Source organism: Stegostoma tigrinum, chromosome 45 (genome assembly GCF_030684315.1).
Source record: "Stegostoma tigrinum isolate sSteTig4 chromosome 45, sSteTig4.hap1, whole genome shotgun sequence".
NCBI lineage: Eukaryota > Metazoa > Chordata > Chondrichthyes > Orectolobiformes > Stegostomatidae > Stegostoma > Stegostoma tigrinum.
In genome coordinates, this window is record NC_081398.1 from 2,085,882 (window position 1) to 2,098,543 (window position 12,662).

General features: G+C 55.4%; 1 protein-coding gene across 1 annotated transcript; it reads left to right on the forward strand.

The window, feature by feature from the left end:
• The first annotated feature begins 1,672 nt into the window (after window positions 1-1,672).
• On the forward strand, window positions 1,673-6,696 carry LOC132207326 (solute carrier family 35 member G3-like). Its single transcript, XM_059642569.1, is given in 5 exon segments — window positions 1,673-2,024; window positions 2,027-2,301; window positions 2,303-2,640; window positions 5,623-5,786; window positions 6,560-6,696. Coding segments are annotated over 5 exon segments (1,266 nt in total).
• Window positions 6,697-12,662: the final 5,966 nt, after the last annotated feature.

The window sequence follows — 12,662 nt, forward strand, 5'->3', positions numbered from 1 at the left end:
GCCCCTTTGTCAAGATGGCCGTAGCTCTGCTCGGTCAGGGTCTCGGTCGCCAAGGCTTGCGTTTGTGAAGTCACAGCAGCGACACGCCCCCCCCACCCCCCCACAACCGGCTTCCTGTGAGCTCACTGTCGTCCCCCCTCCCCCACCCCCCGCCAATCTATCACTGGGACTGGACACAGAGGGTGAGTCTCTCCCTCTGATTTGAGAGGGGCCGTTGCCGATGTCGGAGCAGGAACTGAACCAATCCTTAACCCTTCTTGGTCTTAAATCCCTGCCCCCCCCCCACCCCCCCCCACTCCTCGGTGATAGCCTGGAATGTACCCACACCACCCCCCCATCCCAACTCTCGCAAACACAATCCCCAGCTTCCACTGGAGATTCTTGCTCTCCCATCCACCGCGTGCCCAGGATTCCTGGTCGAACGCTCCAAGCCAACTCCCATACGGACAACAGGGATGCCCGCTCTGCCCGTCCAGTCCTTCTACTCAACGGCAGCTGGTCTGATTGAACCACCTTCTCGCGGCGGGGGCGGGGGGGGGGGGGGGGGGGGGGGGGGCGGGGTGGTGGGTGAGGAGTCACTGGACCCGAAATGTTAACTCGGATTTCTCTCCACGGATCCTGCTGGATCTTCCAGCAATTTCTTTCCAGTTTTTAATCTCACTCCCCGCGAATGGCCCAGTAATCTTTCACCACGCACCCCCCGCCCCCGACAACCCACCACCCTCCACCAACACCCCGCCATCCCCATTCACTACTGTTAAAAATATTTCATGTGCCTGCCTCCTTCCAGAGGCGCACTCTCTCAGCCTGGCTGCTTTAACGGAGGGGGAAGTGTTTGGAGAATTGTTGTCCTCGGAGACTCCCCACAGAGCACAGGAGATGCCAGTGCTGGCCTGCCCCAGAAGGTTTCCATGTTCCAATCCCACACAATCTCTTCTTTAGTTCACTCGCGGGATGTGGGAGTCACTGGCTGGGCCCAGCATTTATTGCCACCATCCCTAGTTGCCCCCCTTGAGAAGGTGGGGGTGAGCTGCCTCTTGGACCGCTGCAGTCCATATGCTGTGGGTTGACCCACAGTGTCCCTCAGGGAGGGAATTCCAGGGATTCTGACCCAGCGACACTGACGGAACAGGGATATATTGCCAGGTCAGGATGGTGAGGGGCTCGGAGGGGAATGTTCCCACGTACCTGCTGGCCCTTGTCCTTCTGGATGGAAATGGGTCGTGGGTTTGGAAGGTGCTGCCTGAGGGTCTTTGGTGAATCTCTGCAGAGCATCCTGTAGACGGTACACACTGCTGCGACTGAGCGTCGGTGGGGGGAGGGAGTGGGATGTTGTGGATGTGGTGCCAATCGAGCGGGGGCTGCTTTGTCCTGGATGGTGTCGAGCTTCCTGAGTGTTGTTGGAGCTGCCCCCATCCCAGGGCAAATGGGGAGTATTCCGTGACTAGGGACAGGAATTATGCGCACTGTTCCCAAGTGGTAACGCCAAAGGGGCCGGAGCCCAGGACAATGACCATCAAACCGTGACCGTACACCCTTCTCTCTCTCTGTGCTATCCCCAGGTGTCAGCTGCCAGTCTCGGGCTGCTCACGCTGATGCAGTTGACCGTGGGCGAGAATGAGGCACGGAGGACTACAGCCGGTGAGGACGGTCCAGCTGACGGTGGTGAGAAATGGGGCTGCATGAGCCGGACGGCGAGGAAGGGGCCTGGAAGGGTTGGCGGAGATGCTGGCTGCCTGATGGGGTAAAGGGTCTGGTGGTGGCTCTGTTCGGGGGTGGCCTGCCAGCCGGGTTTGTGGCACCCTTCACCAAGATCGCTTACGAGGCCTCGCATGTCCCCTCCCTGGAGATCCTGCTGTTCCGCTGCATCCTCCACCTGGCCCTGTTCTTCTACATCAAAGCGAGGGGAGGGTCGCTCTTCGGCCCTCGCGAGGCATGGAGGTCCACTTTCATCCACGCCATCATCAACATTGTGTCCATCGCCTGCGCCTACAGCTCCTTCATGGTCATCCCAGCTGGGAATGCGGCACTGTCCGAAAGGGAACGTCCACTCTCTGCTCTGCCCTCATGGCCCTGGTCATTGACAGTTACCACCTGAGCATCTATGACTGGATTGGCCTCTCGGGCAGCCTGGTGGGTCTGGCCCTCATCGTGGTGCCCGACCTGATGAGGCTGGACAGGACCTCTCGCCTCTCCGACGTCTTCGGCTACATCCTGGCGATGCTGGGGGGCTTGGCGCTGGCCATGGCCCTCATGATCTTCCGAACCCTCACTCACCCGTCCAAGCTGATGACTGCCGCTTTTCAGCTTCGGGGTGGTGGGCAGCCTGGTGTGCGGCCCGCTCATGTTGCTCCTCCAGAAGCCCATCGTGCCCGTCGACCCGCTCACCTGGTGCTGCGTGATGGGTGTCACTTTGCTGGCCCTGGTCTCCTTCTTCTGCGCCAACTATGCAGTGACCAAGACCCACCCTGCTCTGGTGTGTGCCTTCCTGCACTCAGAAGTGGTGGTCACAATGACCATTCAATACTTCATCCTCCATGAACCGGTCACCCGTTTCGGACTGAGTGGGGCCACTGTGATTATCTGCAGCATCATCGTTATCACTGCCCAGAGCGTGACCCAGAACCCAAAGGAGTCAAAGTGAGAAATAAATAAATAACATTAAACATTACTATTTTCTAACCATCCACAATCAGCTCTGAATGATTTGCAAGGGGATGGTGGGAAGGCTGTTGAGGCCATTCAGCCCCTCGGGGCAATTCAGTTTTGTTTAATATTTAGCAGGAGCATGCCGACTAACCAGAGATGTTCTGGGGACCCAGGCTCGATCCCCCCCGTCTCCCATGGCAAATGGTGGAAATTTGATTTCAACAATGATCCGGAATTACTTCCTCCAGATGTTGCAAGAAAACCCCATTGGGTTTGCCAATGTTCCTTAGGGAAGGAATTCGGCCATATTTAGATAGTTGGGCAGGTCAGGGGGTCAGGGTCAGGGACCTGGGTTCAATCCCACCCTCGGGCGACTGTCTGTGCGGAGTTTGCACATTCTCCCCGTGTCTGTGCATGTTTCCTCCAGGTCCCCTCCCACGGTCCGAAGATGTGCAGGTTAGGGTGGATTGGCCGTGCTAAATTGTCCCATAGTGCCCAGGGATGTGCGGGTTAGGGTGGATTGGCCGTGCTAAATTGTCTCATAGTGCCCAGGGATGTGCGGGTTAGGGTGGATTGGCCGTGCTAAATTGTCCCATAGTGCCCAGGGATGTGCGGGTTAGGGTGGATTGGCCGTGCTAAATTGTCTCATAGTGCCCAGGGATGTGCGGGTTAGGGTGGATTGGCCGTGCTAAATTGTCCCGTAGTGCCCAGGGATGTGTGGGTTAGGGTGGATTGGCCGTGCTAAATTGTCCCGTAGTGTCCAGGGATGTGCGGGTTAGGGTGGGATTGGCCGTGCTAAATTGTCCCGTAGTGCCCAGGGATGTGTGGGTTAGGGTGGATTGGCCGTGTTAAATTGTCCCGTAGTATCCAGGGATGTGCAGGTTAAGATGGATTGGCCATGCTAAATTGTCCCATAGTGCCCAGGGATGTGCAGGTTAGGGTGGGTTGGCCGTGCTAAATTGTCCCATAGCCCCCAGGGATGTGCGGGTTAGGGTGGATTGGCCGTGCTAAATTGTCCCGTAGTGCCCAGGGATGTGCGGGTTAGGGTGGGTTGGCCGTGCTAAATTGTCCCGTAGTGCCCAGGGATGTGCGGGTTAGGGATTGGCCATGGGAAATGTGGGGTTATAGAGATCTAAGGGGGTCTGGATGGGACGCTATCTGGTGAGTGAGTGTGGACCTGATGGGCCGAATGGCCTGCTCCCACGCTGTTGGGATTCTACGTGACTCCATACCCATAGCAGGCCGTTGACTCATTGCTGCCAGCTGGATCGTGAGGTGGCGTGAGCATGGAGGGGCAGAGGGGCTGTTTCTGTGCTGTTTTGTTCTTTGTTGCAGAAACATTGGGCCAGCCAACGATGCCCTTTCCCTGTCAGTGGATTCAATGATGCCTTGTCCCGCAGGGTATGGGGCTTTGTCGAGATGGCAGACATAAGTCAACCATCGCTGTGGGTCTTGTGTAGCCACACTGGGGTAGGGACAGCAGATATCCCCCTTTGCCCCCCCCCCCATGGGATGGGGAGGGGAAGGGGGAGAGTGTACCCAGTGGGGCTTTTAGATGCCGAACTCCCAGAGTTTAATCAGATTCACACTCCACCATCCGCTGTGGGCAGAATTTGACCCCAACATCGCCAGAACATCTCCTGGGCTCTCTCTGAATTGGCCATCCCAAGGACATCAACTCCCCCAAATGAGCAGACCCTCCCCTAGACCTACCCTAATCCCAGCCCCGAACCCCGAACCCCTCAAACTATCATACCTGGACCCTCTGTACGCCAAGCCCATGCTGTGGAAAGTGAAATCGATCCAGCATCCGACCCTCTAACCTTCGAGGCACCTTTTCTCAATCCACTCCCTGCTGGCCACTGCTTAGGTTCTTCCTCCTGGCCTTCTCCTCCTCCAACCCTGCACAAGGTTAGGAATTATTTCCTGGAAGTTTCGCAGAGTCAGAGAGCATAGGAAAAGGCCCTTCAGCCCGTCTTACTCATGCCATCCAGTTTTCACAGTTTAAACTGGCCCCATTTGCCTGCGTTTGGTCCAAGTCCCTCCATCCCCATCCCATCCACGTACGTGTCTGAATGTTTCTTAAATGACAAAATCGTATTCACCCCCACCACTATCTCTGGCAGCCTGTTCCAGGCACTGACCACCCTGTGTGTGTAACAGTTTGCCCCTGGACCCTTTTGCATCTCTCCCCCCTCACCTTAAAGCTACACCCTCCAGCTTCACTCTCCCCTACCATGGGGGTAAACTTTTGGCTGCCCACCTTATCCAGCCCCTCATTGTTGTATAAACCTCTGTAAGGTCACCCTCAGTCTCCTATGCTCCAGGGAAAAGAGTCCGAGTCTATCCGACCTCTCCGAATAACTCACACCTTCCAGTCCGGCCTGCATCCCACTAAATCCTTCCCGCACTCTCTCTAGTTGAATAATATCCTTTCTGTCGTAGGGCGACCAGATCTGCTCGCAGTATTCCAAATGTGTCCTCACCAACGTCTTGTACAGCTACAACAAGGCCGTCCCAACTCCCAGACTCGATACTTTGAGTGGTGAAATGCTTCTTCACAGCCCTGTCTGCCCGTGACTCCTGTTTCACAGAGCTACAAGCCTGGACCCCGCTCGATCGCTCGGTTCTGTAACCCTCCCCTGGGCCCTACCACTGACTGTGTACATCCTGCCCTGGTTTACCTCAGCAGCATGCAACACTTTGCATTTATCTAAAATGAACTCCACTCACCAATCCTCAGTCCACTGGTCTAGTTGAGCAAGATATCACTGCATTCCCGGATAACCTTCTCCATTAGATTGGAAAATCCAGAGGCTGGGACATTCCTTCCTTTACCCAGAATCCACCTTGGAAAATGCTCGGACTCTGCATCCACCATATTTTCAGAGTTCCACAGACCATCGTGAGAAAACATTTATCCCGCCCGTGCCCTGATCCTTGATGATTGAACACCATCTCCCTTCATTCTAGCTCTTGCGACCCTGTAAGTATCCCCATGTCCCATTCCCGGGAATTTCGTTCTGGATCAGAACAAGTCTGTGCATTGGAAGCCAACACCATCTCTCCGTCGGCTGGTGTTTTTGCGGTGTCGCCTGCGGTTACCAAATCTCAAAAACATCCCAAATCCTGGCAACGTTGGCTTTCCAGGGAGTCGAGGTGCGTGGGAGACGGAGGAACAGTGGCATTGACACTTGACACAGAATGGAGGAGCAGGACAGATGGGCCAAATGGTCACTGCCTGATCATTTGCTCTTGACGCTCGCACACTCACTTCACCCCCCCCCCCCACCCCCGACCAGAGTGGCTGCAGTGGGGTGGGGGTCCAGCTTAAGCAGAGGTTTAAAATCCTGCGCTAATATTGTAACTGCAAGGCAATTCATAGGGTGCATGCCTCCGGCTATTTCACTCCCCAAAGTCAGGGTGCTCACTTCTGCGTGGCCTACGCTCCCTGAAGCTCACCAAAGACCCTCAGGCAGCACCTTCCAAACCCACGACCCACTCCCATCCAGAAGGTACATGGGAACACCACCCCGCTGCACATTTCCCCCTGAGCCACTCCCCATCTTGACCTGGAAATGTATCGCCATTCCCGCAATGTCGCTGGGTCAGAATCCCTGGAATTCCCTCCCTGAGGAACATTGTGGGTCAACCCACAGCACACGGGGACTGCAGCGGTTCAAGAAGGCAGCTCACCCCCACCCTCTCAATCAGAGCCGGGCGTCGCTGGTGGCTTGAACAAGGCATCAACAGAGCGAAAGTAACAAGGTGCGGAGCTGGGTGAACACAGCAGGAGGAACGTCAGCCTTCCTGCTCCTCTGAGGCTGCCCGGCCTGCTGTGTTCCTCCAGCTCCGCACCGCGTTATCTCGGACTCTCCAGCGTCTGCAGCTCCTGCTATCTCCGACACAGAGAGAATGTGCTGGGCTCTGCTTGCAAAGCACAAACCGTTAGACCGCCGGCTTGCAGGAGCCCTGTTCGAAACCGTGGCACCGGTCCGGGCAGCAGATTATTTTAGCAGCTCCTCTGGCCTGGGCACAGAGACTTAGGTGATGGGAGTGGGAATCCGCACAGTTCCATTGTCTGCCTCCTGGTGGGGCCACAAGGCCCGTTGCCCCCCAGACCCGGACCTGCTGGCATGGCTCGACATTGCCACCTGCAGGGCAGTACCTGGAACCGCCACAGTGTGACTATCAGAGAGAGTAGGAGCTGCAGATACTGGAGAATCTGAGACAACGCGGTGTGGGGCTGCATGAACACAGCAGGCCCAGCAGCATCAGGGAGCAGGAAGGGCTGACGCTTCGGGCCTAGACCCTTTCCTGCCCCTCTGATGCTGCTGGGCCTGCTGTGTCCATCCAGCCCCACACTTCGTTGTCTCAGGTTTGGTTAACTTTGCTATCGCTATTTAAAAGTGTCATTGTGGGTGTGATGGGTATTTCTGGTCCACGCTCAATTGCCCAGGAAAGGAGTCACATTGTTGAACATGTAGGGGGACAGGTCCCGCGAGGCTGGCTCAGCAACAGTGAGGAAACCAAGGGTGAGAACTAGTGACACACACACACACACACACACCGACACCGACACACACACCACACACACACACACACACCCTCACACTCACACATACACACACACTCACACCGACACACACACACACTCACACCGACACTGACACACACACACACGCACTCACACACACACACACACACACACACACACCCCGACACCGACACCGACACACACGCGCACACTCACACACACACACACACACTGACACACGTGTGCACACACACACACCGACACCGACACACACACACACCGACACCGACACACACACGCACACACTCACATACACACACATACACACTCACACACACACAGCCCCATAGATCAACAAGCAGAAACATACAGGGGTCTTCCTGTGGTGCAGACCCTCACCCCAACTGTCGTAGAGAAAGGGGTCACAATTCACCTTGAGGAGGGCCCCCACGACTGCACAACCTGATTTCAGCTTCAGCTCGCAGCAAGACCCCGCAGCACTGAAGGTAACCCAGAGAAATGTCCAACCCTGCAGCAACACACTGACCACTGTGCCACAACTGAGGGTCATCAGGAAGGAGGGACAGACGGGGCGGGGGGGTGCGGGCTTTAGGGAGAGGCGTTTCCAGAGCTCAGGGCCCAGGCAGCTGAAGGCATGGCTCCCAGTGGGGGAGCGATGGGAATCAAGGATGGTCAAGGGGCTGGAATTGGAGGGGGTGTAGGGGAAAAGAGGGGGTTACAGAGATAGGGAGGGGGTGTAGGGGAAAGGAGGGGGTTACAGAGATAGGGAGGGGGTGTAGGGGCTGGAGGGGGTATAGGGGCTGGAGGGGGTGACAGAGATAGGGAGGGGGCGTGGGGGTTGGAGGGAGTGACAGAGATATGGAGGGACTGTAGGGGCTGGAGGGGGTGTAGGGGCTGGAGGGGGTGACAGAGATAGGGAGGGGGCATGGGGGTTGGAGGGAGTGACAGAGATATGGAGGGACTGTAGGGGCTGGAGGGGGGTGACAGAGGTACAGATAGGGTGTAGGGGCTGGAGGGGGTAACAGAGATAGGGAAGGGGTGTAGGGGCTGGAGGGGATGACAGGGATAGGGAGGGGCTGTAGGGGCTGTAGGGGGGTGACAGAGATAGGGAGGGGGTGTAGGGGATGGAGGGGGTGACAGGGATAGGGAGAGGTTGTAGGGGCTGGAGGGGGTGACAGGGGTAGGGACGGGGTGACAGAGATAGGGAGGGGGTGTAGGCCTGGAGGGGGTGATAGAGATAGGGAGGGGGTGTAGGGGCTGGAGGAGGTGACAGGGATAGGGAGGGGGTGTAGGGGTTGGAGGGGGTGACAGAGATAGGGAGGGGAATGTAGAGGGTGGACGGGTGACAGAGATAGGGAGGGGGTGTAGAGACTGGACGGGTGACAGCGATCGGGAGGGGGTGTAGGGGCTGGAGGGGGTGACAGAGATAGGGAGGGGGTGTAGGGGCTGGAGGGGGTGACAGAGATAGGGAGGGTGTGTAGGGGCTGGACGGGTGACAGCGATAGGGAGGGGGTGTAGGGGCTGGAGGGGGTGACAGAGATAGGGAGGGTGTGTAGGGGCTGGACGGGTGACAGAGATAGGGAGGGGGTGTAGGGGCTGGAGGGGGTGACAGAGATAGGGAGGGGGTGTAGGGGCTGGAGGGGGTGACAGAGATAGGGAGGGTGTGTAGGGGCTGGACGGGTGACAGCGATAGGGAGGGGGTGTAGGGGTTTAAGGCCCAACTTCCCAAATTCAAGTTGACAAAATAGCCTGGAACTGAGCAGTTGGCCTCATGGTGAGCTGATGCATGATGGGAAATGTGCCTTCCGTACCTGGTGTAACCTACACTTGACTCCAGGCCCATACCCAACGTGGTTACCTCAGTGCTGGGCGGGCCAAATAAAGCCTGCCCGGCCAGCGATCCCGCGTGCTGTGTGTTGACCCTCGGTGGGCGGGGGGGGGGGGGGAAGGTGACTGCCCGTGGGTTGAGGGAGAATTGGTCCCATGATCCTCTACCTCCATCGCACAAGGAGCGCTGTGTCAGAAAACTGCATCCAACGCCGTGTGTATCTGAACTCTGCCCTTTAACCTTGGGAGCCCAATGGTTTGGCACCCACTGCATGCTGGGAAATGTAGCCACCATGTTTGTGTTGCCAATGGTGCATGCATTGACTTGACCCAATCCCCTACCTCTCACACACACGCCCCGCAATGCCCTCTCATCATGTCCAAAAAGGGGCACAGACCTTCTTATTGGGGCTGACCATCTTCATCGGCAGGCAGAGGGAGGCTAATGCGACATAGGATGCCCCTCCTGGACATAACTATACTCCTGCAGGGTCAGCTGACAACTGTAACGTGCCAATTCAGAGCCTCCATCCCGACTGCAACGCACTGTGCCTGGGAAACAAGGTGCCTGGTTACTTCCTCAGGAAAGACGAGAACAGCCATTTGTGGAGGTCATGGCTATCTCCTCTGCCCCACAGCACAGAAACAGGCCCTTTGGCCCATCCTGTCTGTGCCAGGCATCCAACCTTTCCCAGCACTTGGCCCCTACCCTTGTATGCGTTGGCATTTCCGGGGCTGATCTAAACACTTGGGAGGTTTCCTGCTTCTCCCTCCCGTTTCTGGCAGTGAGTTCCAGACTCCACCTTCCACCCTCTGGGTGAACATGTTCTTCTTCAAACCCTCTCCTGCCCCTGACCTTAAACTGCGCCACACCGCTCCCCCCCCACACCCCCAGTTACTGACCCCTCTACAACAGGAAAGAGTTTCTCTCTATCCATGCTGTTTGTACACCTCAGTCCGATCTTCCTGCTCCAGGGAAAACAATCCCAGCCTCTCTTCATCGCGGATTCGCTCCAGCTCAGGGAACGTCCTGGTAAATCTCCTCTCTCCCACCCGCCCCGTACCCTCACGTCCTTCCCATGGTGTGGGGACCTGAACCGCACACAGTACTCCAGCTGTGCTGTAACTAACGTTATACACAGCTCCACCATCACTGCATCAATTTATTTAACTAAAGTCTCTCAGTCTTGCATATGCCTCACGGCCGGGCGACTGTCTGTGTGGGGTTTGCACATTCTCCCCGCATCTGTGTGGGTTTCCTCCAGGTGCTCCGGTTTCCTCCCACCATCTAAAGATGTGTGGGTTAGGGTGGATTGGCCGTGCTAAATTGTCCCGTAGTGCCCAGGGATGTGTGGGTTAGGGTGGATTGGCCGTGCTAAATTGTCCCGTAGTGCCCAGGGATGTGTGGGTTAGGGTGGATTGGCTGTGATAAATTGTCCCGTAGTGCCCAGGGATGTGTGGGTTAGGGTGGATTGGCCGTGCTAAATTGTCCCGTAGTGCCCAGGGATGTGTGGGTTAGGGTGGATTGGCTATGATAAATTGTCCCGTAGTGCCCAGGGATGTGCGGGTTAGGGTGGATTGGCTATGCTAAACTGTCCCGTAGTGCCCAGGGATGTGCGGGTTAGGGTGGATTGGCAGCGCTAAATTGTCCCGTAGTGCCCAGGGATGTGCAGGTTAGGGTGGATTGGCTGTGCTAAATTGTCCCGTAGTGCCCAGGGATGTGCAGGTTAGGGTGGATTGGCCGTGCTAAATTGTCCCGTAGTGCCCAGGGATGTGCAGGTTAGGGTGGATTGGCCGTGCTAAATTGTCCCATAGTACCCAGGGATGTGCAGGTTAGCCATGGGAAATGCTGGGTTACAGGGATGGGTTGAGTCTGGGTGGGATGTCCTTCAGTGGGTGGGCATACTCAATGGGTCAGTGGCCTGTTTCCACACTCTGGGGATTCTATAATCTCAGGCTGGGATTTACCTTGTCCAGACACAATAATCTGAAATCAGAATAACTGGCTAACGGGACAGTTTTAAGTAGAAAACATCTGTCCCAACATTTCCAAATCACACGGAATGAACTGCTTGTGCTAATGTCACACTGATGTTAATGTTCGTACCCTGGGCTGTCTATCTCTGCAATGTGACAGTCTGGGTGATGTTGTTTTTGGGGAGGGGTGGGATTAGAATTGACTGCCGGTTCTCTCGGAGTCTGTTAGTGCACGAGCGGTCACCTAAAACCTTTTCACCAACTCTGCAAACTTTTCAATCACGACACATACCGCATACAACACATACAAACAGAGCTTCGTGGAGACACAGATATCCCCTCGGTCCCTAGTCCCATGCCTCAGGAGAATTTGTATTTCCCGAGGATCAGTCTTGGCACCACTTATATCCATCTCCGTTTCCTCAGATTTGTCTCCATTGGATCCATGTTCCCTTGTATTTGGATATTTTTGGAATTTGAACAAGTCTTCACCAATGTCTTGCTGGGCTCTCCAAACACTCTTCCACTCCATTCCTTTCTTTTTGCAGCTTTCACAAAAGAAAGCTGGCTTTCTGATGAAATGGAGAGCACAGGATGTTAGTGATTTCTGATTTTCTTGCCGTGGGAACAACATCTGTGCCATTTCGACCTTGTTCTCTGCATCTTTTCACCTTCTCTTTAAGGTTTCTCATTCTCTCTTGTGCCTTTCCAATGGAGCTTATAACCAATGGCTTGCCACAACTGACACGGAACCCCTCCTCTGTTTTGCTGGTGATAGTTAAATCACCACAGCCACTGGAACGGAGGAACCCCACGCTAGATTCTCCCAAAAAATATACAACACGCCCCTGGGACGCTGACCACAGTGTCCAACTCCCAGCAACGCCCCTGGTCACTGTTACTAAGGGTGAGGATTGCCCCCACCCCCCACATCCGTATACAGCCACACTGTACTCCCAAGGGTGGGTTGGCCTCTCCAGTTGCTGGAAGCAAGACTTATTTTCCTGTGCATCAACCCCCAAGTAATGAAGGCCAATGTGCCATTTTGTTGGCTCGACCCACAAGCAGGCTTTAGCTTCCTTGCACAGCAGGACATTCAGAACAGGTTTCACAACTTTTAAATGCATTGCCTGTCACTGGATGACCTACACCAGCTCCTTCAATGCCTTTACTCCTCCATTTTGAAATTCCCCCCTCCCTCCTTGCTCTCTCTGTAGCATGCTCCAGCTCTCTCTAAGATTTTGACACACCCTCCCATTCTGGTCTCGAGCATTTTTTTGTTTAGTCATTCACAGGACAAGGAAGTCGCTGACACAGCAGCATTTATTGCCCAACCCTAATTGCCCAGAGGGCAGTTCAGAGTCAACCAGGTTGCTGTGGGTCTGAAGTCACACGTAGGCCAGACCAGGTAAGGATGGCAGTTTCCTTCCCTAAAGGACATTAGTGAACCAGATGGGTTTTTCTGTCAATCGATTCATGGTCATCATTAGACTCGTCGTTCCAGATATTTATTGAATTCAAATATCTGCCATGGCAGGATTCAAACCCGAGTCCCCAGAATGTTATCGGACTCTCTGGATTAACAGCCCAGCAATAATACCACTAGGCCGTTGCATCCCTCATCCTCAACTTTAAAATCACCCCAATGTTG